General features: G+C 47.1%; 1 protein-coding gene across 1 annotated transcript in view; it reads right to left on the minus strand.

Annotated features, from left to right (window-relative positions):
- The window catches only part of adcy5 (adenylate cyclase 5), a 144,626-nt gene that overhangs the window by 8,878 nt on the left and 113,537 nt on the right, over positions 1–22,211 (minus strand). The window contains exons 8-13 of the mRNA XM_028808081.2: positions 16,392–16,532; positions 12,954–12,976; positions 9,245–9,404; positions 8,256–8,353; positions 6,810–6,897; positions 236–352 (exon numbers count right to left, since the gene is read on the minus strand). Coding sequence (XP_028663914.1) covers positions 236–352; positions 6,810–6,897; positions 8,256–8,353; positions 9,245–9,404; positions 12,954–12,976; positions 16,392–16,532 — 627 coding nt within the window. The remainder of the gene's footprint in view (positions 1–235; positions 353–6,809; positions 6,898–8,255; positions 8,354–9,244; positions 9,405–12,953; positions 12,977–16,391; positions 16,533–22,211) is intronic.

A 22,211-nucleotide genomic window follows, 5' to 3' on the forward strand; every position in this document is an offset into this window, starting at 1 on the left:
TAAAGCTCAATAATTGTGAGCATTCATCTAAATACGGGGAGGCTGTCTAAACCGCACCACCATGTTTATACCGGGGGGGAGTCACATGTCCGGGGACTGCCATTGCAAAAATACAAAAGGGGGGCAGCCAAAGAGCAACAAGGCCTCCAAAGAGCAGACCCCGCCGATTGGTCGCTCCTGAATTCTTATTAGCCAATCCAATTAAGTCACAGCCTGTCACAACATGCAGACCTACCATGTTGATGAACGCAGAGATGAAGACGAGGATGATGGTGAAGACGCCGACGATCGTGCTGTTAATGCGCGACTGGACGATCTTCTTTGACAACGTCTGCAGAGGAGCAGCGAAGAGCTGCAAGAAAAAGAGAAAACGAGAATCCCTCAGCGAAACGTTCACACTGGTCCAGTTTAGGACAGGAGATGCAAGTCCTCACCACGTGTTTGGATTAAGGATGCGTCCCAAAACTAGACGTACCTCTCGAAATCCTTGGAAGGGAAGTTCATATTAAGGAATATTCTGCTGCAGCCACCACACCACGGCGGAAAGAAGAGGACTCAACTAAAGCCCTCAAAGACGTCTCTAACAAAGGTGCACAGGAGGGAGCAGACGTGTGAACTGTAGGTATGAGGCTTCCAATTCCTGGGTGAGCCCACCTTACGCCTGCCACGTCCTCCTCATACGTGTGCCTTAAATGGTGGAGCCAGGCCATCGCCTCACCCGGTCATTCCAAAGTCACGACCACTTGTTTAAAAAAAGGAACGTCGACAAATACGACTAAAGATTCCACAACACGGCATTCTCAGACTGGCGATATCCAGTTCAGGGGCCGTAGCCCAACCTGGCAACACTGGGCACAAGGCAGGAACCCATCCTGGACGAGGTCTCGGTCCATCACCTGCAAAGGCAAAGCCACACTCCACCTTAGACATGGACCAAACTGCACAGGCCCAGGACGCTGGCTGCTGAGCCGCCAAGCAGCTTAAATATGACAAGAAGATAAGCACATGACAACTGGTGACTTGGACCGCTGAGCAGGTTACTTAATCCACGCTGGGGACTTTCATTTTTACTTTTACACACACACAGCCCACGTAATGCAGACCTGGCAGCCCAGAGCTGACGGTGACAAAGACCCCGAGTGAGAGATGGCGGCGCCCGTCCAACACAAGGCACACACATAATGAGGAAAAGTCGGCCAAGTGCACCCTCTAGTGGTGGAACTCCTTCACATCAAATCCAGCCAAGTGAGGCAGCTGAACGTGTGCTCCAAGCTGGCATGAGTGCCCAGTGAGAGACTTCACTGCTCGATCCGCCGACTGGCAGCGCGTGTACAGCAAATACGACGACGCCACCCGTTACGACGGATTGCTCAGCTGACGTGTTTATCGGCCGTTTCCATGCATTCTTTAGAAGTGGAGCACCGGCAGGTCCTGAGATTCACTCGGCGTCACCACACCACGTTGTCAACGCTGACGCAGCTGTCATGTGTGCAGAATCAATACAGCTGATAAGAAAGTCGGCTCGGGTAACGTCTGCCCACCCGTGCAGAGTTCGGAGGTCCTGATCAGAGAACAGCAAGCGGCAGACATGGCAGACACGACAGCTCCCCGCACACAACACGCGTATGGCGTGTCTCTGGTGTACAAAGCCACCGTCCTGCCACTATTGTTCTGTGTTCTATTGTTAGTTTTATATTCATCAATAAAAAGCTGACCGCATCACAGCACGTGCTTCAAGTCACAGATACAATCCTGCGTATCTCTCGGCATTTCATCAAGACAGACACACCACGGTGCCCCATGCAGCTTTGCCAAGTTCGGTACCCGGTGTCTGCACATCATCCTGTGAATGTTAGGTGGCGCATAGCGTTGGCACCGTCCACGTCTAGTGTTTCATGTTAAACATCTGAAGGCAGATGGACTGTTCAGGTCAGGAGTGTGACATTGTAGAAGAACTGCCAAGGTGGACCCCCAAGGTTTACTTTCTTGATCAATGCTGGAGTGTTGCCTTCTGCTCACCATGTCAAGCACAAGACTCTGGTCAGGCCTGTGGAGATGTGGGCCCGAGGCACAGGGCGTGTTGCTTTAGACAAACTTGTGGAAGTTCTTGTGGTGGGGTGATGACCACGGACTGACTGACTGTGGTGGGCTGCGCTCATCGCCAAGCGGGTTTAATGTAAGTGCGGACATTCACCTCGGTGCCCACGAGTGTCCAGTGTGACGCGTACAGACAATCTGATTGGTCTGGAGCTACCAGACGTGCATCAATGGATGTGAATCAACTGCTAACGTTTATAGGAGGCTGCGTCACATTTGAGTGTTTTCTGAACCTGAGACCCCCCACTGGAACAAGTGCAGCTCCTCAAGAAGAATCAAACTATCCGTGTTAGTCGTTTAATACACAAATTTTGATCTTCAGTTTTGCATAACAGTGGCATCAAAAATGGCACAATAAGTGGGTGCTTTTCAAAGTATTGTACCAAACTTGTGGATTCTGGTATGGTGACAATGCCAGTACCTACAGTCAGTAATGCAGGTGACACAGAGCACGTCACTCACTGAATGGACACACAGCATCTTGTGCAGCGTGTGGTGTCACCGGCTGTCATCACGTGATAGTGTGACAGCTGCACAAGCACACAGTCTGTACGGAGCAGAACAAAACTGGGGGACGGCCACCGGTGTCACACACAACCAGGAGGAACTCGTCGGCAGCGACCTGCGACACTTCAGCCGTACTTCTAGTGAGCAGCTTTGAAGAGACGCACCCCACTTAAGGTTTCATGGGAAACAAAATGGCTGGGAAGTTAAAATACGTAAAGGAAGTCACCAGATAACAAAGTCATCAAGCGAGCAGGAGTCCAGACTGTGAGATCAAACAAATCAAAACTAAAAGTGTTAAACAAGTGTGGACTTGGGGTCCCAGTGGACCACACACGTCTCGTCAGAGGACATCGTCCGACTCGGGAGAGAATGTCAAGGCTCCATGAAACTTATGTGAACAATCAGGACGAGAACACGCCATTCAGCCCACCAAAGCCCACCAGTCTAAAGACTATGGAGTGTAAAGTGAATCGCAGAGCGTATGAGAACATGAGGGCAACCAGTAAGAAGGATATCAGGGAGGCTAAAAGACAGCTGGAGAAGAATAGCGGAGAAGGAGAAAGACGACCCACAGAGACTCTTTAGTAGTAAAAGAGGAGGTGAAGTACATCAGGAATAGTAAAGGGGGATTAAAAGATACAGAGAGCGAAATAGCGGACCCCCTAAACTTACATTTTAATGAGGCCTTCACAAGTGGATAACCTCAGAGCGGTAACAGGGACTACTAAGGAGGTACTGAGGGATTTGGAAATTGTAGAAGGAGAAAAGCTGCTCAGATTAAATAAGATGAAGTCAAACAAATCACCAGGACCAGAGAATATTGACCCTCAGGTTCTTAAGGAGGCCGGCGAGTTCAGATATAAACCATTGACACATACTTATAGGAAGTCACTGCGCACCGGAGAGATTACAAAGGACTGGAAAACGACAAATATCATCATGTTATACAAAAAGGGTGACAGGGCAGATCAGAGCAACTATACGCCAGTAAGCTTAACGGGCATCACAGGAAAATGAATGGAAGGAATTATTAAGGAGAAGATGGAGCAACACCTGGCAAGGACAGGACAGTCAGCGTGGGCTCAGAAGATGGAGGTCGTGTTTTACTAGCAGGCTGGAATTCTATGAGGAGGCAACAAAAGGATACGACCAGAGAGGAGCAGATGAGATTAATGATGTGGACTTTCAGAAAGCATTTGATGAGGTGCCACCTGAGAGGGTGGGCATCAAACTAAGAGAAGTGGCAGTTCAGGGTAATGTTTTTAGATGGGTGCAGAATTGGCTCTGACACAGGAAGCAGAGGGTGATGAGGGTGTGAGGAACCTCATCAGAACTGGGTGACATGAAGAGTGGTGACCAGCAGGGGGCAGTGTGGGGGGCTGCTGCTATTTTTAATATCTATAAATGATTTAGATAGGAACAGAAGGAACAAGCTGGTGAAGTCTGCAGATGATACCAAGACAGGTGGATTAGCAGATAATTTGGAATCCGTTATATCATCACAGAAGGACTTGGACAGCAGACAGGCTTGGGCAGATTTGTGGACAATGAAATTTAATGTCAGTAAATGTAAAGAATTACAACATAGGAGTAAAACTGTGAGGTTTGAATACTCAATGGGGGTCTGAAAATCGAGAGTCCACCTTATGAGAAGGAGTTAGGAGTCATAGTGGACTCTAAGCTATAGACTTCCAGTCAGTGTTCAGAAGCCATTATGAAGGCTAACAGACTGTCAGGTTATATAGCGCTTTGATGTGTGGAGTACAAGTCACAGGAGGTTCTGCTCAAGCTTTATAACACACTAGTGAGGCCTCATCTGGAGTCCTGGGTGCAGTTTGGGTCTCCAGGCTACAAAAAGGACATAGCAGCACAAGAAAAGGTCCAGAGAAGAACGATGAGGCTGATTACGGGGGGCTACAGGGGATGAATTAGGAGGAAAGATGAAAAGAGCTGAGCCTTAAGGAGATGAAGAGGAGACCTGACTGAAGTGTTTAAAATGATGAAGTGAATTAGTCCAGTGGATCGAGACGGTGACATTAAAATGAGGTCACCAAGAACACGGGGACACAGCTGGAAACTTGTGAAGGGGAAATGTCACACAAACATCAGGAAGTTTTTCTTTACACAAAGAACGACGGACACTTGGAATAAGCGACCAAGTCGTGCGGTGACCTCAAGTCAAGTTTTGAAGGTCCCTAAAGTCCTGCTGTTTGTCACACTACTTGGTCATTTACTCCACTCCACTTGGTGTCTGTGGTTGTCTCCCACTCTGTCCCCGTGTTGGTGATGACCTCATTTTAAAGTCACCGTCTCACTCCACTGTGCTAATTCCCTTCATCATTTTGAACACTTCAGTCAGGTCTCGTCTCCCCCGTCATTCATTTTTATTCACACACCCGCCGCTCAGCCTCAGGATTTTTCCCTGCCGCTGCTATGTCCTTCTCTGTCACACTCAGGGTGACATGCACATGTGACAGTGTGAGCACTGCTGGCACTAAGGAGACTAAAGATGGAGGAAGAGCTCAGCGATCTCATGTGTGACAAAGCAGAGATGGTGACAGCATGGAGGAAGGAGGCGAGCTGAACCCGACGCCAGGTAGGCCGAGTCTGACGCCGCTGCGTTTCGTTGGCTCTCATTCATGTTTCACCCTTTGTGTTCTCTTAGTGGTGTCTTTAATAAAATAGAAATGCTTCACTTTGTGGTTAGGGCAGCATTACTAGACATCGAACCTCAACACGTGCGCACACACGCACACACACACACACACACACAACCCGCTCATCGGCTTTCCTTAAACGTCTACACCAGTAACACACGGTGACAAACGGCAGCATGTCAGCTAAAGCCTGGAGCTGACGTCAGCTGCACAGAGACGCGCTGATGTGACCCTCAGCATCACAGCCACACACAAGTCGTGAAGGGATAAGCAAAAATAAAAATAAGAAGCACGTCTAGTGGTCGACCCGCACGCCCACCGTTGGCATCGTTATCAGTTAATTCACAATGAGAGGATGGCACACATCAGCAGCACCAAAGTAACGTTCTTTGACTGTGGACTTCACACAAGTGTCAGATCACTAAAGAGCGAGCGCCGGCCAAAATCCCAGATGTGCTCCAGTATGCAGGGCCAGACCCCCACAGACCCCCACCTTTACAGATTAGCTGATCTCATTTGTAACAATGCACCGCCGTGTTTCCTGCTCTTACTTGCTTTGTCGTTGGGTTTGGTTGGGGGGGTGTTGGACCCCCTTGGTCATTTTGAGGTGCAGAAACCCGCAGGTTTCATCAAGAACTGCAGGAGTGAGTTTCAACTGGTGAAAAGCCCCCCTTGGCCTTTCCAGTTTACAGCTGAGGTTGGAGTGAAGCCCACTCTGGAAGTATCAGGACCACTCAGACACATTCAGGGACAACGTGGAGAGTCTGATTAGCCGCATCCACAGAAAGGTGCCAGGACATGGGAAGAACATGCCAGCTTCCCACAGGTGGCACCCGAGCCAGGAGTTCAAACCTGAGGCATGGCACCACATGAAACACGAAGTGTAGGCCGATAGGATGTTAGGCCACAGCGCCCCCATGTGTAGAGTACATGCTGACGCAGGTCCGCCACCCTCAAGCTGGAGCGCCATGTGCAGGTTTGTATCGTTTTACAGTTAAAGACAGCGCAGCACAAGAGAAAGTCCACAGGAGATCAACTACGCTGACCGAGGATCACGGAGCTCAAAGAATGAGGCGAGACTGAAGGAGCCGAACTGTCACAGCCTCAGTAGATGGGAAACGAAGGGTGACAGGACTCGAGTGTTTGAATGGGACGTGAGCTCAGTATGCAGTATAGCGCCCGCTGGTGAGGCCTCCTCTAGAGCGTGTGTGCAGTTTTGGTGTCCACTTTAACAAAAAAGACACAGCAGGGCCAGAAGACGTCCAGAGGAGAGCAGCGAGGAGAGACGGAGATGAAGAGGTGACCCGACACTTACTGTACGAAGGGCATAAGCACCGTGGGCCCTGCCTGGCATCTTCAAATGAATTCTTCCGAAAGAACTCGGGCACACAGATGGCAACTTGTTAAATTTCACTCAAACATCACAAAGATTTTCATGACATGGAAGTGACCAAGTGGTGTGCCGGACAGTCAAACTTGACCTGAAATTCAGCCTGCTCTGGCTAATAAGGCAAAAAAGCAGCCGAGGGCGGGCGCAGCGATACTCACCCCAAAGCAGGAGTAGATGGCCGACACAAACATTACTGTGGCCAGGATGAGGAAACACGTCACGTAGAAACTGATCATCAGAGTGGAGCTGCGAAATGTGAAAAAACAGACAAAGTAAGAAGTGACGGCGCTTTACACTTCATCAGCGTCCCACACTTACAGGTGGAGTGGTGCCAAGTGCCTATGTTGGCAGCACTCAATACAAAAGTCTGAATGTGGCACAAATATGGAGGGCCACCCATTAAACTGTCCATCCTCAGCATGTGGGATGAAAAGTCACACGGGCACTCGATACCCAGTAGTAGTGCCCAGGCCAGGATTTGGACCCCAGACAGTGGGTCAATGAGGCCAGCGGCACTAACCACTGATATCCCATTTAGGGGGTGTGGTATACTGGTACTGGGAAAGTAGCGAAAACCACACATTTTAAAATGGAGTGGGGCCAGCATAGTAAACGTCGGCTTAAATCCCAATTTCCCTGCCATGACACTCGCTACTGTAGATATGGACTTGAAGAACTGAAGCCACAGGCTTCAACAAGATTGAGACTTCATGGGGGACCACCTCATTACTTCACGGCTATCTAGAAGGAGGCATTGCGATGGCGTGGCACACAATAGGCAGTGTGCCAGGAAGCCTGGAGTGAGACACTGGTTTTGGAGTTCTCTGTTATTTGAACTGGACCTGCCTTGGTACCCGTAGTGAGGTCTGATATGGACACTAAAGTCAACATTTTAGTACCGCGTCACACAATCTCCAGTGACGCACTGGTTTATTGAAGTAAACAGGCCCTTCTGCCCAATGCACAAGGCTGAGCTGGCAAACTGGCCCTGGTGACATGGAGGGCACAGATGGACAGACAGGATGATGACAGTCACATGCCTTTCTGGGAGACGCCCAAGGAAAAACATCAAAAGAGCAATCAGTCCATCGAGAACGTTAAAAACGGATCAAAGACGCATCGCCTAATGTGGCAAGAGCGCCAAGGGGCTCACCAGGCTCTCAGAACACATGAGAGAGGGACGAGTATAAGGAGAACACAAAGTAGCAATAAAACTGACTGACCCCCTCCACCCACCCCACAGAGCCGAGTTCCATAATGTGTGCCCCACATGTACATTTATCATACGTGAAAGAGAAGGCTTAACTTGTCCAAATTCTAACCCGGGCTCTGCCACCTCTTGGCACTGGTCTGCCACCCCATTCTCTGAGACTGAGGCCTGTGAAAATCCCAGCAGGCACAAAGCCACTCAGGTCACATGTCCTGTAAGTTCAAATATTTGGCCTTCATGCCACGGAGCTGCTGCCACCTGATTGGCTGCCTGGAGGGGCAGGGGGGGGGCCTAACAGAGTGGCCTGCATGTCCCCTTCCTGTCACACACTTTTTATTCCCCGCTGTCCCCAATCTACAACAAGAAAACATCAAAAGAAAAAACACACACTTACCGAGGAACAATAATGACCTGGATGAAGCAGATAAAGAGGAAGACGAGTGACGCACAAGCCACGTAAGCCCCGAACCTGTCGTCCACTTGCTTGGAATACTGCAAAGGTAACACAAATATTATTATTATTAATGCCACCACCACCACACATAAACAACATGGAAACAGCTGGTCACCAGCTTCTCTACAGGGTTACACCATTTGTCACCCGCCGTTTGACTTTATGTGTCAGTGACCCTTAGGCGACGCCAGTCCACCTCTCCAATTCCTTCTTGTAAATCCACACACAATGTGAGAGCAGTCAGCGTTGGCATTTATAGGGCATTCTGTCACATTTAGACCCCCAAATCAGATGGCGTAAGAAAATGAAAACAAGAATAACACTCCTGAATAGTCTGGTGCCCACGCAGCACTGGCAGCCACGCTGGCACTTCTCTGCATGCAGGTGGTGCCCTCGGTGATTTGTGCCACCCTACTGTCTGTCCACAGTGTCTGAGATGTTGCTGTGGCCATTTTTTGTGAGAGTTGCTGGGGTCCCAGATGTATGTGGCAGTGAAGGCCTTGGTCCCATGATGAGGACAGTGACGTGCCTACTGGGCAACGTGGTAACCAAAGTAACCAAAAAAAAGAAACAGATTCTTTACCCAATTGGTCAACTATGAAAAAGACGAGGCTTGCCAACATTTGAAGAGAAAGCCCATCACCCTGAAATAAAGAAGATGGCGACTTTGCTTCCTGGTGCTCAGCTCTGCTGTCTGCGTAATCCAGCTGAAGAGAAAAAGTCGAATTTGAAGGAAATGTCCCTGAACTGAGCGTCGGTCTCATCGACATTAACAAGAAACCGAGGCGAGAGCGGCGGTCACTGAAGTCCTAAGAGTCGTCCAGAGGCTTTAGACGGTCAATACGTGATGCCAGCGCCCCCTGCTGTACACTCATACGTGTGCTCTGCTGTCAGCCCAGGTTACCCCGTCTCACTCCTGGTCTCCCTACCTTTTTTTCCAAATCCGGTTCCCTGAATGTCAACAGAAACTTCTTGACGTGCTCCGAGCGCAAACGGTCAATGCTTCTGGCGTCAATGGCCCGACCGAGAAACTCGTCCACCTCGTCTTCCGGGTTCATATTTTCTTGAGTGTTTCTGAAGATGAAGTGCCTGGAAAACAACACAAGGTGGCATATAAACTATGGGGGTCTGGCATCCCACACACACACACACACACACACAACAGGTGCTGATAACGTAGGCTGACCGGCTGGCTGCTCTTCACTGCTGCCCTGCAGATTCATTTCAAACTATCTAGGATATCAGCTGAAGACACGTCACGTCACCTCACGTCACGTCAAGTTTAACCTGCATAATCCAGACCAGGGTCACCTGGGTGGGAGTGACGGGGCTAAGGCTGGGGCCTGTCACAGATATCATCTGACTGAGCAACTCGACGGCTCAGAGAGGCCTGACACACACACACACACACACAGATGTGTTTTATCATACAGTAGGTAAACACACAAGGGTCCTACCGACACTTAGGATGCCTGTCATTTCAAATCAAATTCTGAACCAGTTAAATGAAGGCTGGCACCAGTCATTCCCAACAGGCATTTAAAATCGCTCGACATCGGGCGCCAATTCATGAGAAGATGGTGACAGACAGCAGGTGTTTTGTTTAAATTGTGCCCAACAAGCAGAGGGCACAGAAGAGCAGGCCGGCTGTGAGCAGATACAAGTTAGGTGACGGCGCGTAACGCTTCAGTCTCGATTTGACGCATACTGTTAATACGTCACAAAAAGTTAGAGAGGACCAGACACCAGCGCCAGTGGTCAGTGGACTCCTGCCCAGGTAGGAGAAGGGCCAGTCCACAGAAAAGGAAAGAGAAGACGAGGGGCCAATACATAAATGGTTATGTTTTGTTACTAAAAATCGTAATCCAAAGCACTAAACCAAAATCAAAGCCTCCACAACTCAAAGCTTTTTATTTTGAATCCACAATCTCGGACAACTAGATGTGCCCTGACTGGTTTTTTCATTGCACTGCACACTTCCTGTCACCCGACTACAGCAACAACATGGCAATGATCACCGAACAGCCGCCAAAATGGTGGCACCCACGACAATAACACAACGCTGAAGGAGAACATAACAAAAAAAACAAAAACAAATCAACAACCCTGAAATGAAAACGAAAAGTAGCGGCAGTCCTCGAAAAGTCTGAAAAATGGAACAACATCACCGCAATAATAAATGATGACTGATGACAGTCACAAATACAAATACAACCACAACGGGGTCCAACTCTCACGACTCTTACTGGGTAGGCGCCAGCCTCAGTCGGCCTGGCAAAACGGTGCTGCACTGCTGGGAAAAAACAGAAAGTCAGGTGCGGAGAAGAGGAATCCAAAAGCAAACGTCACCAGAAACGGGCAGCAGGAGCCACACGCTGCTATCGCCCTCCTCATTAAGGGGGACTGCAATTAGACGTCAACAGGGCACGAGGGTAAAGGGAGTTGTTGTGCCACAAAAGAAATAACACTGGCCTACAAAAAAATATTTATTGTTTGCTACTGGGAACTTTCTGGAGTTTTTTACGCTGATTTTACACATTAAGCCAACACGTCAGGTTTTTGAGATGCACGTCATTGACGTTTCAATATCTGGAGTTTGGATTCTGTGCCACTAAAGTTGTTTGGATTCTGAAAACAAACCAGAAGACGATAGCAGCAGGTCCTCCACCAGCTCAGCGTCACTCTCTGCTCTGTGAGAACCTGCATGAAGGAGGCTGCTGCTGACTCAGTGGCTTCAGCTCCATTTTGAACTTTCAGCTCCATTTTGAACTCCTCGTCAAGCACCACTTCACGGATTTCAGGGCCAACAAAAACACCGTCCTTAGTTTTTGGCTTCACGTTTCTCGACACCAAACTGATTTGGTCATCCACCCCTGATGGTGGATCACAGGAATCGTGGGGTACAGGGGTCCTTTTATTGGATTGGCTGGCCCAAATGGGGGTGGGGGGAATACGGCTAGCTTGATGGCTGAGGTCTCCAGGACTCTAAACAAATCCAAATCCTATTATGGGATGTCATCTACTGTTAAATTCTGCTCCGCACTTTTAAGATTCTTATTTTTCTACTGCATTGACGATCTGTTCGCTGTATTTTATTGTCTTGCCCCCCGCTGCCCGCCCAGCCTACCTGGTCAGGGGTCTCTCTTTGAACTGCCTTTCCGGAGGTTTCTTCCCTACAAGGCTTTCCTTGTCTTCTTAGAGAGTCGAGGCTGGGGGTCTGTCACAGCCCACTGCGGCACTTCTTGTGTGATTTTGGGCCACACAATAATAAATTGTATTGTAATTCTATTTCTTAAATGCGTTTCTGTCCATCGCCTTGACAACATTTTCAACATCAGGGTGAATCTAATGAACAAAATGTCCTGAAATGCAACGTGACGTTAAGGAAACTGTACAACCGACTCGATACTCCAGCGTCAGGCCTGAGTTGTGTCGTGATGCTGAAGAGTCATAGAAGACTTGCTAATCAATAGCAAATATCTAATTGAAAATGAAGAATTTTTAAATAAAATGAATAATGACAAGGTACACAACTCACAGCTGTTAGTGCCGTGTGGCATCCCTACTGGAGTTACTGGTATTTATCAAACGGTTATCCATCTTTACTGTCCAGTCACCCCAGTTGTCCAAGACCTGGAATATCATAACTAACAAACGGGATGTGTTGTGGGACAAAAACCGTTTTCAGATTTGCAGTCAGCAAGTGAAATTTGTTAAAGAACAAGTGAATGAATCCCAGTAGCAGAATGGTTGTTGACCAGTGTAACTGGCATGTCACAGGGGCACATCAGCCGACAAGCCTGAACGTCAATACTAGCCGTGATCGACACCAGTAACTCTTTACATCTAAACCAAAGTCACAGGCAATTTGTTCACCAGAGAAATTCGTTTTCCATGAGGCAATCGTGGATGCCAAGTGACATGGCACACTGGCCCACTACTGGCATCGCAATACACAATGTTTGGGAACCGTAACCTAGTAACAGGATGTCACGTCCTGATGACAAATCTCCAAAATGGCGGTGCCCACTAGAAAACAAAATGCTGTCGCAGGCACCAAACAGAATCACCAGAACACTCCGTGGGGTGAAAATCTTCCAAAAAGCCTCATGAAGGTTCAGCCTCCTGACTGGTCACATGAGGGGGCTGTGCCAGTCACTCCCATCATGCACTGCAGACAGCCCTGGCACGGAGCTCGCCTTCATTTCATGCCCTGCTCACGTTTGGCTTTTCCTTTTGTCCTTCATTTTTAACTCTTTCATGCCTGCTTTACCGATGCCGATCGTCACTTGGCTTTAACTGTTTAGCCGGGGCATCTGCCGAGGCTCCTCTTGGGTGGTCCTCTCAGGGATTTTTATCTTGGCACTCATTGTGCACATATTTTTCCTTCTTATCTGCCGAGCCTGAAATAAAATAAAGACAGAGCGGCTGACTGACCTTCGCCCAGCCTCGGGAGGGACAGGTTTTAAACTCCGCCCTGTGTGTGCCACTTCAGCGGGCATCATTGGCTTTTTCTTTCTAGTTGGAATTAAACATTTAACACGCTCTGCCTTCTGCCTCCACATAAAAACCCTGGCAGCTTTGTCTTCATCATAAAAGATAAATAAACCCGTTTAATACTCGAGAACAGCTACTTACTTGTCCTTCGGATCTTCAAATCCCTGCGGAAAAAGAGACAGGAAAAAAAAACAAAAAATAAAAAAGAGTCAGAAAAAGGCAAATTAGGAAAAAATAAAAAGATAAAAGATAAAAGCTCCCATCGCTGAAAGTGTGACAAAGGGCACCACAGGCCCGTCCTGTTTGCTTATTTTCAGACTCTTCCTCACAGTCCAGGGTTCTAATGCCACCCAGCCTGCCTCTGTCGTGTTGGTGTGTGGCTCACTCTGACCTGGGCGTCTGCCCCATGGGCTCACACTGTGCTGCAGGGCTGGACGACAGATGGATGTTAAAAGGCTGCTGCTTTGTGCTCACCGCAAACCTCAGTAAGGAGTCACAAGGAGTCAAAATGGGCACCAACAAGGGAATACCAGCAATACCACCCTGAGTGAAGAGGGGGCGCTCCTGCTAACACCACCTTCCTTTACTCCTGCACTGATTCCATTTCCTCTTCCTCCGTCTACGAGGCTACTAGACGGTCACCAGAAGTGGGCACTCATTCCACAGTTCCCAGAAGCGCCTTTTCAAATGTTCTTGTCTCTTCCAGGCTTGTGCCAGTAGTTTTGCTCCCTTGTGTTCTTTTGCATTTGAACCCTTTGTCAACTTTTAAACAGCACTCCCTGCTCATCTCATTTATCTTACATTTGATGATAGATCTATGGGTAGATAGGAAAGGCGCTAGATAGCAGAAAGACCAAACTTTATTGGAGAGCACAGAGCGTCTGTAAATGTCTGCTGCCTGCCCATCCAGTCGAGGAGCAGAAGAAATGACATTGACAGCAGGGGTAAGGGTACAGCGGGCCAATGGATTTGTGTTTTCTTTGGTTTGTCATGTCGCTGGTGAGAGGTGACATGTGGCATGTTGGTTAGCCACGTCATTAAGACCCTCCCTGGACTGAAGGGACAATTTGACTTTTCTTCATGTGTCACATTAGACGTGTGTGCGTTAAGCTAACGGCCCAAGTCTGTGAATGACTGCAGACGAGCTACGATGTCACATCAGACGTGCTACGAGTCTGTCAGATCACATGATGTATGCCAGCCTGGCAGCCATTAACATTAAACGTTAACATTATTCAAAGTTATTGTCTGTCTGTATACCTGCATTGTTATCACTCTTTAATTTAATATTGTTATTATCAGTATGCTGCTGCTGGAGTGTGTGAATTATTAATAAAGTATCTATCTATCTATCTATCATATAGTGCCTTTCATATCTATCTATCTATCTATCTATTATATAGTGCCTTTCATTCCTATCTATCTATCTCTATCTATCTATCTATTATATAGTGCCTTTCATATCTATCTGTCTATATCTATCTATTTTATAGTGCCTTTCATTCCTATCTATCTATCTATCTATCTATCTATCTATCTATCTATCTATCTATCTATCTATCTATCTATCTATTGCCTTTCATATCTATCTGTCTATCTCTATCTATTATATAGTGCCTTTCATATCTATCTGTCTATCTCTATCTATCTATTATATAGTGCCTTTCATATCTATCTGTCTATACCTATCTATTTTATAGTGCCTTTCATTCCTATCTATCTATCTATCTATCTATCTATCTATCTATCTATCTATCTTTCTATCTCTATCTATCTATTATATAGTGCCTTTCATTCCTATCTATCTATCTATCTATCTATCTATCTATCTATCTATCTATCTATCTATCTATCTATCTATCTATTGCCTTTCATATCTATCTGTCTATCTCTATCTATTATATAGTGCCTTTCATATCTATCTGTCTATCTCTATCTATCTATTATATAGTGCCTTTCATATCTATCTGTCTATCTCTATCTGTCTATCTATTATATAGTGCCTTTCATTCCTATCTATCTATCTGTCTATCTCTATCTGTCTATCTATTATATAGTGCCTTTCATTCCTATCTATCTATCTATCTATCTATTATATATTGCCTTTCATATCTATCTGTCTATCTCTATCTATTATATAGTGCCTTTCATATCTATCTGTCTATCTCTATCTGTCTATCTATTATATAGTGCCTTTCATTCCTATCTATCTATCAAGTGTCGCTCTCACGACACGTACAGCAGTCTCAAAGGAGTGGGGGACACCTGGACTGAAATAAAAAGGCAATGCAAGACGCGTCCTTAAACCGCACACTGAACTGATCCTGAGCCTCCACCCTCCCAAGGTGGCATGGCGTAACAACGAACAAAGAGCCACGTGCCACCGGGCCGGCTTAGCCTTAATTAAATTTACTGTTTATAATTTGCACTTCAAATCACAGGGCAGGAAAAATCAGAGGCCCAGAGCAAGTTAAAGCAGGCGCTAATGGGAATTTCATGCTCGCTGATTAAAATCCCTAATGATGTCACACGAGTTCTCTAACATTATTTAATTGTGTGGCCCCCACGTCAAACGGCGTGTGACTCCACTGAGAGAAGACGGCAGATGAGGCCGCTGAAAATGACAGGAACACGAAAACAAAGGGCCTTAGTGTCGCCTGGCAGTTCCTCATAGAAGGCTGACCGGTGACATGAGGGGGCCACCTGCTGCACACCCACCACACCCGGGGAGTTTGACTGAACTGATTAGCATATGGACTAACCAATCAGAAAGCTGAGTTAATATGCTAATATTTTTTGTGTTCATTTTCATTGGGTCAAAAATGTAAAAATGGCGGCTATTTAGAAGGGGGGGTCCGTCCGTTTTCACAACACTGTGTACGCCTGTGGAGAGTATCCATGACATTCAGCCGTCCTTACTGAGAAGTGTAAAGCTTTGTGAGGCCAGAGATGCGTAATTCGACTGATCGAGTCTCACAAGACGGCCGTTCACATTTACACTCGTGTCTGTCATCACTGGGTTGTCACCGAGGCACAACTGTCCTTACAGGTAAAGGTGAGCTCACCTGGGTGTCTAGAGGGGAGACAAAGACAGAGAGCCAATGGCGGGGCTCACATCTGCTGTACCTCACAACTGAAGCAAGTTGAAGCCACCATAGCGTCAGATTGTGACACACAGAATGACCCAAAGAAGCTTGTGGCCGCTGTGGTGTCAAACACACCTGAGCAGCAGGACGAGGTGCAGGGGAATAAATGAGGGGACTGTAGACCGCCAGCCAATCACAGGCCTGAAAACATCCGACAAAGAGCCTGATTGGTATAAAATATCAGCCATACTGCCGGCAGAAAGCCTTGTGGCCCCCCCCCAGTGTGCAGGCAGCCCCTCTTAATCCGAGCCCCGAGTTTCTCGATGTTTCCTATTCTGATGTCTTCCCAGACATTTGTTTTTTATGTTCTTCAGCTGCTTCTCCCACACTGCATATGAATCAGGACTACCATAAAGACGTCCACCACACCATAATCTGGAGAGGATCAACTCTTGTAGGAAATGAGCAAAAACAAGAAAGTCGGCCCACTTACCATCCTCTTCATTTCCTTGGACACCTGGTGAGAGCTAAGATGGTTGTAGAAGGGCCGGTCGGAGCACCAGTGGGCGGTGTTGTGAGTGATGGAGTTGGTGCGCTGCCTGTTGATCTTGGCAATGGCCGCCTTCTCTTCTTTCTGCAAAACAAAGCAGCAGAGGCTTTAGTGGCAAGATGTGAAAGGAGCCCCAAGTGACCGGCGAAACAAAGCACCGTCCTGAAGTCGGAGAAAACCCCACCACGGGGGACCCTCGGCAGGTCTGTGCTCACATTCACGAACATTTCGAGTCCCAGTCTGTCCATACCAGCCCTGGAGGAGGTGGCGCTTCACCACAGGGCCCAATGTGCAATTGGCTAACAACCCAAGGAAATGTCACCAATTAAAAATGAGAAAAGCAAACCCCCCCCCAAACACAGGCTGATGGACAGAACTCATGTGAAATTCTAAATGTCCTGAAGACTTTAAATGAGGCCTAGTGAACAAAAGCCAGCCTGACCCCCAACTCAACTAGCAGGCCCTTGGCCTCTACAGGTCCAACAAAAAGGGGTGAAGGCTTGAAAATTCAAAACTGGAAAATCAGAAAAACTCCAATCCACAATGACAACGACAAGGTTTCTTTATATTGTCTTTTGTTAGTAAAAATATATTAAAAATGAGGCCTAGAAAACAAAAAACTCAAGTAGCAGGCTTTCGGCCTGTGCACATCCAGCAATAAGAGAAATGGCTTCAAAATCCAAAGCAATGAGAAAATGAAGTGTCTTCATACTGACATGTTCCTTATATTTTATAGATTTCTTCACAAATTAGCAAAAATGACCAGGAAAGGAAAGCCTTAAAAGGCAAACCAAAGTGAGCAGAACTAGTCGAGAGTCCAAAAAATCGTAAACCTTCAACAATCCAAAGTTCATAACAAAGAACTCAAAAAGAACTCAAAAAGAGGGCCGATGGCCAGAAGTGGAACAAAAGCCACCATGTCACATGGTGGGAGGGGCCTACGGTTACAGTGTCAGGTGGCCCTGCCCCCTTAGAGCTAAAGGTCCGAGTCTACACAGAAGTAACGTTAGCAGATAAAATAAAATGACCAAAGAAACCAAAACAAGACTCACAGAGAAACATTCAAGGACAACCCAGAGACCCGAGCCAGGGGTCAGGCCTTTGATTGGTGGTCTCTCCATATAGTTTGACATTTTGGATAACTCATACCAGGAGGTGTTAGTTCTATACGAGACACTTTTAATTGTCCAAGGTGTGCCGGGACATGGGGTACTATATGGAATATAACTGGTTTGACTTGCATACTAGAAAACACGCAGACCACCGGACCTCCCAAGCTCAAGGTTTCAGCCCCAGTAGTACCTGCAGGTTGTTCTCAGCAGATGTCACAGCTGGTTCTTCTTCTTCCTATCATGAAATTGGCCTTTGCAATTTGCTTCACACTCAGCAGACATCGCTGCTCTTCTTTTTTTTTGTCTCTGCCATGTCACCTTCTTTTTTAGTTTGCAGTAAGAAACTCTGACGACCTTACAGAGGTTCCCACCAGGCACACGCTGTGCTTCACCAGTGGGTATCTGATCATAAGCTTTTGATTAAGACAAAGATCAAGGTCCCCACCTCAGTCATTTGTGAGTAACCACAGACAAAACCCTTAGCAGTTTATCAGCCAGGACAAGAACATCAAACACAGGGTCACCAGGTCAGTCCTCACCACGAAGCCCTCAGTGACTCCACCAGCCTGAGGTCACATCCCATACAGTACATCTGGAAAGTATTCACAGCTTCATCACTTTGTCCACATTTTGTTATGTCACAGCCTTATTCCTAAATGGATTCAATTCATTTTTTTCCTCAGAATTCTACACACAACACCCCATAATGACAACGTGAAAAAAGTTTACTTGAGGTTTTTGCAAATTTATTAAAAATAAAAAAACTGAGAAAGCACATGTCCATAAGTATTCACAGCCTTTGCCATGAAGCTCAAAATTGAGCTCAGGTGCCTCCTGTTTCCCCTGATCATCCTTGAGATGTTTCTGCAGCTTCACTGGAGTCCACCTGTGGTAAATTCAGTTGACTGGACCTGATTTGGAAAGGCACACACCTGTCTATAGAAGGTCCCACAGTTGACAGTTCATGTCAGAGCACAAACCAAGCATGAAGTCAAAGGAATTGTCTGTAGACCTCTGAGACAGGATTGTCTTGAGGCACAAATCTGGGGAAGGTTACAGAAAAATTTCTGCTGCTTTGAAGGTCCCAATGAGCACAGTGGCCTCCATCATCCTTAAGTGGAAGAAGTTCGAAACCTCCAGGACTCTTCCTAGAGCTGGCCGGCAATCTAAACTGAGCGATCGGGGGAGAAGGGCCTTAGTCAGGGAGGTGACCAAGAACCCGATGGTCACTCTGTCAGAGCTCCAGAGGTCCTCTGTGGAGAGAGGAGAACCTTCCAAAAGAACAACTATCTCTGCAGCAATCCACCAATCAGGCCTGTATGGTAGACTGGCCAGACGGAAGCCACTCCTTAGTAAAAGGCACATGGCAGCCCGCCTGGAGTTTGCCAAAAGGCACCTGAAGGACTCTCAGACCATGAGAAAGAAAATTCTCTGGTCTGATGAGACAAAGATTGGACTCTTTGGTGTGAATGCCAGGCGTCACATTTGGAGGAAACCAGGCACCGCTCATCACCAGGCCAATACCATCCCTACAGTGAAGCATGGTGGTGGCAGCATCATGCTGTGGGGAACTGGGAGACCAGTCAGGATAAAGGGAAAGATGACTGCAGCAATGTACAGAGACATCCTGGATGAAAACCTGCTCCAGAGCGCTCTTGACCTCAGACTGGGGCGACGGTTCATCTTTCAGCAGGACAACGACCCTAAGCACACAGCCAAGATATCAAAGGAGTGGCTTCAGGACAACTCTGTGAATGTCCTTGAGTGGCCCAGCCAGAGCCCAGACTTGAATCCGATTGAACATCTCTGGAGAGATCTTAAAATGGCTGTGCACCGACGCTTCCCATCCAACCTGATGGAGCTTGAGAGGTGCTGCAAAGAGGAATGGGTGACACTGGCCAAGGATAGGTGTGCCAAGCTTGTGGCATCATATTCAAAAAGACTTGAGGCTGGAATTGCTGCCAAAGGGGCATCGACAAAGTATTGAGCAAAGGCTGTGAATACTTATGGACATGGGATTTCTCAGTTTTTTTATTTTTAATAAATTTGCAAAAACCTCAAGTAAACTTTTTTCACGTTGTCATTATGGGATGTTGTGTGTAGAATTCTGAGGAAAAAAATGAATTGAATCCATTTTGGAATAAGGCTGTGACATAACAAAATGTGGAGACAGTGATGAAGCGCTGGGAATACTTTCCGGATGCTCTGTACGTGGACAGCAGCGTAATGGAAGGTGCGAGCGACCAAACACCAACATTTGCAAGCAGGCGTCCAAAAGGAATTTTGAACACAACACAATCTAAAATAACGTCCTGTTCTCAGCAAACGGCGTGGGATGACAGTCAGAAGACAAAACGAAAACCGACAGGCTGACCACGTCAGGCCAGCCAAAGCTGCGCTGCAGATGACGTGCGATACTTCAGGTGTTTTTATCTCGTGCTTAACCAAGAGCGTGAATGTCAAATTGACAAATCTGGAGGGGTGACAGATTGGATTGTTTTTACAGACTGGAATTAACACAACACAAAAAACGAACAGTCGCCACCAAAGGATGAAGATGATCTGAAGATACAAAGAGCAGTCGACGTGAAACATGTCTAAGAGGTAAAATAAAATGGCAACCAACTGGATGCACGTGGGTATGTAAGGTGGCATTTGAGACGAGGCCATCGCCCATAAAGGACCCCGCGGGCACATCACGTACAACTAACAGAAGGCGCCCACATATTTACCATCTGCAGATTTTGTGCCACGTTTTCTAAAACGCTTTACTTAAGACAGACAAGCGTGAGCTACACCAGCAGCGATGTCGCGACTCCACGTCACTCTGCCATGACACCGTATGCCTCAATTCTGGCACCCCTTTAAAAGACAAAGACAAAGCGCAGGCGTCTCCTCGTAAAGAAAGGAAATGAAAACTAACAAGTTAAACCAAGCGGAGGGCTCCCTGCACGTGGACGAGAGGCAGATCTGTGTTCGTGAGGACAGTTTAGGCTGGAAGGCGTTTCTGGTCCCCATTTAATCATTTCGATTTCAAACAAACAGACTGGAGACGTCCATTACCAGACAAACACATCGGAGATTTACCACAGATGGCTGCTTCCATGCGGGATTTCCCTGCAAGTCCCTTCCTTGTTACCGATGAGCTTTACAAGGACGTTCTCCAAGGTCACCCTATTAATGGCGGGGTCCTGCCCTTCAGTCTGGTGAAACAGAAGTGAAGCAAATGAGTCCCTCCTGGTGCTCGCTCTTCATCGACAGCCAAATCATCGAAAATACGAACAATTAAACAACCAAGACGATGAAAACGAGCGCAAAACTGCTGAAAAGACAAATGGCGTGTGTGTGTGTGTGTGTCGGTGCGACGCTCTGCCAGTCACCTTACATCACAGACACACAAATTCAAGGGGGGCACAGGGGCATCCCATACATCAACTGCTACGCCCTTATGTACCCTCCACATAGCCGGGGGTCCTCCTCCGTGAGGGACTATAAGGGGGCAGAGCTCCTCAGCTCTCAGGATTACCGAGTCTGTTGGCGCCATCTCTACATTTCTTTTCTTCTTTGTCATTATAACCCATTTGAGTTGAACCCTTGTGTCTTTGTATCGTTCATCTCTTTTGTAATTGTACTGATTGTTTTATGTCAAGCTCTCTGCAAGTTGTTTTTTGATATGTGATACATAAATAAATAAGTATACAATATTATTATTATTATTATTATCATCATCGATGCCCACTCACTCCTGGGGTTGTCGCCAATGCCTGTGAGTTGGCACACATTCTCCGTGTCTGTGCGGGTTGACTGGTAATTTTACATTGACACCATCTGAGTGTGGGTGTGCCCAGGACTGATTCCAGTCTGTTGACTGATATGCCCACATTCAAGGTATCTGCTTGCTTTTTCTGCCAGGTATTCACAATTGATGGTTGCCACAAAACTCAGACAGACATTGTGGAGAAAAGTGCAAGAATGTGGTTTAGTGGACACTTGTAAAAACACAAAGTGTCTGCTGGCATGTTGAAATGTGATGGTCTTTATCTGTTGTGCCTTGTGAAGACATGCCTGCTGTTTGCTAGAAGTGTCCAAAGCAAAGCGTGTCCAGCCTAATGGCCACCAGCAGCAGGTAACACCACTATGGACAAGCTTGATGGACCAAATACAATACAATACAATACAATAGTTTATTTTTGTAGAGCCCAAAATCACCCAAGAAGTGCCACAATGGACTTTAACAGGCCCTGCCTGCCTCTTGACAGCCCCCCAGCCCGGATTCTCTAAGAAGACAAGAAAAGACCCTTGGAGGGAAAAAATGGAAGAAACCTCCAGAAAGGCAGAGAGACCCCCTTACCAGGTAGGCTGGGTGTGCAGTGGGTGGGGCCAATACAACACAATAATAATAATAATTCATTACATTTATATAGCGCTTTTCTCAATACTCAAAGCGCTATCCACACAGGGAGGAACCGGGAAGCAAACCCACAATCTTCCACAGTCACCTTACTGCAAAGCAGCAGCACCACCACTGCACCACCTGTGAGGACAATACACAGAACAAATCCTCAATACAGTATAAAAATAACAATTTACAAGTACGGAGCAGAATTTAACAGTAGATGACATCCCATAATAGGATTTGGATTTGTTCAGA

Source organism: Erpetoichthys calabaricus, chromosome 8 (genome assembly GCF_900747795.2).
Source record: "Erpetoichthys calabaricus chromosome 8, fErpCal1.3, whole genome shotgun sequence".
NCBI classification, from domain to species: domain Eukaryota; kingdom Metazoa; phylum Chordata; class Cladistia; order Polypteriformes; family Polypteridae; genus Erpetoichthys; species Erpetoichthys calabaricus.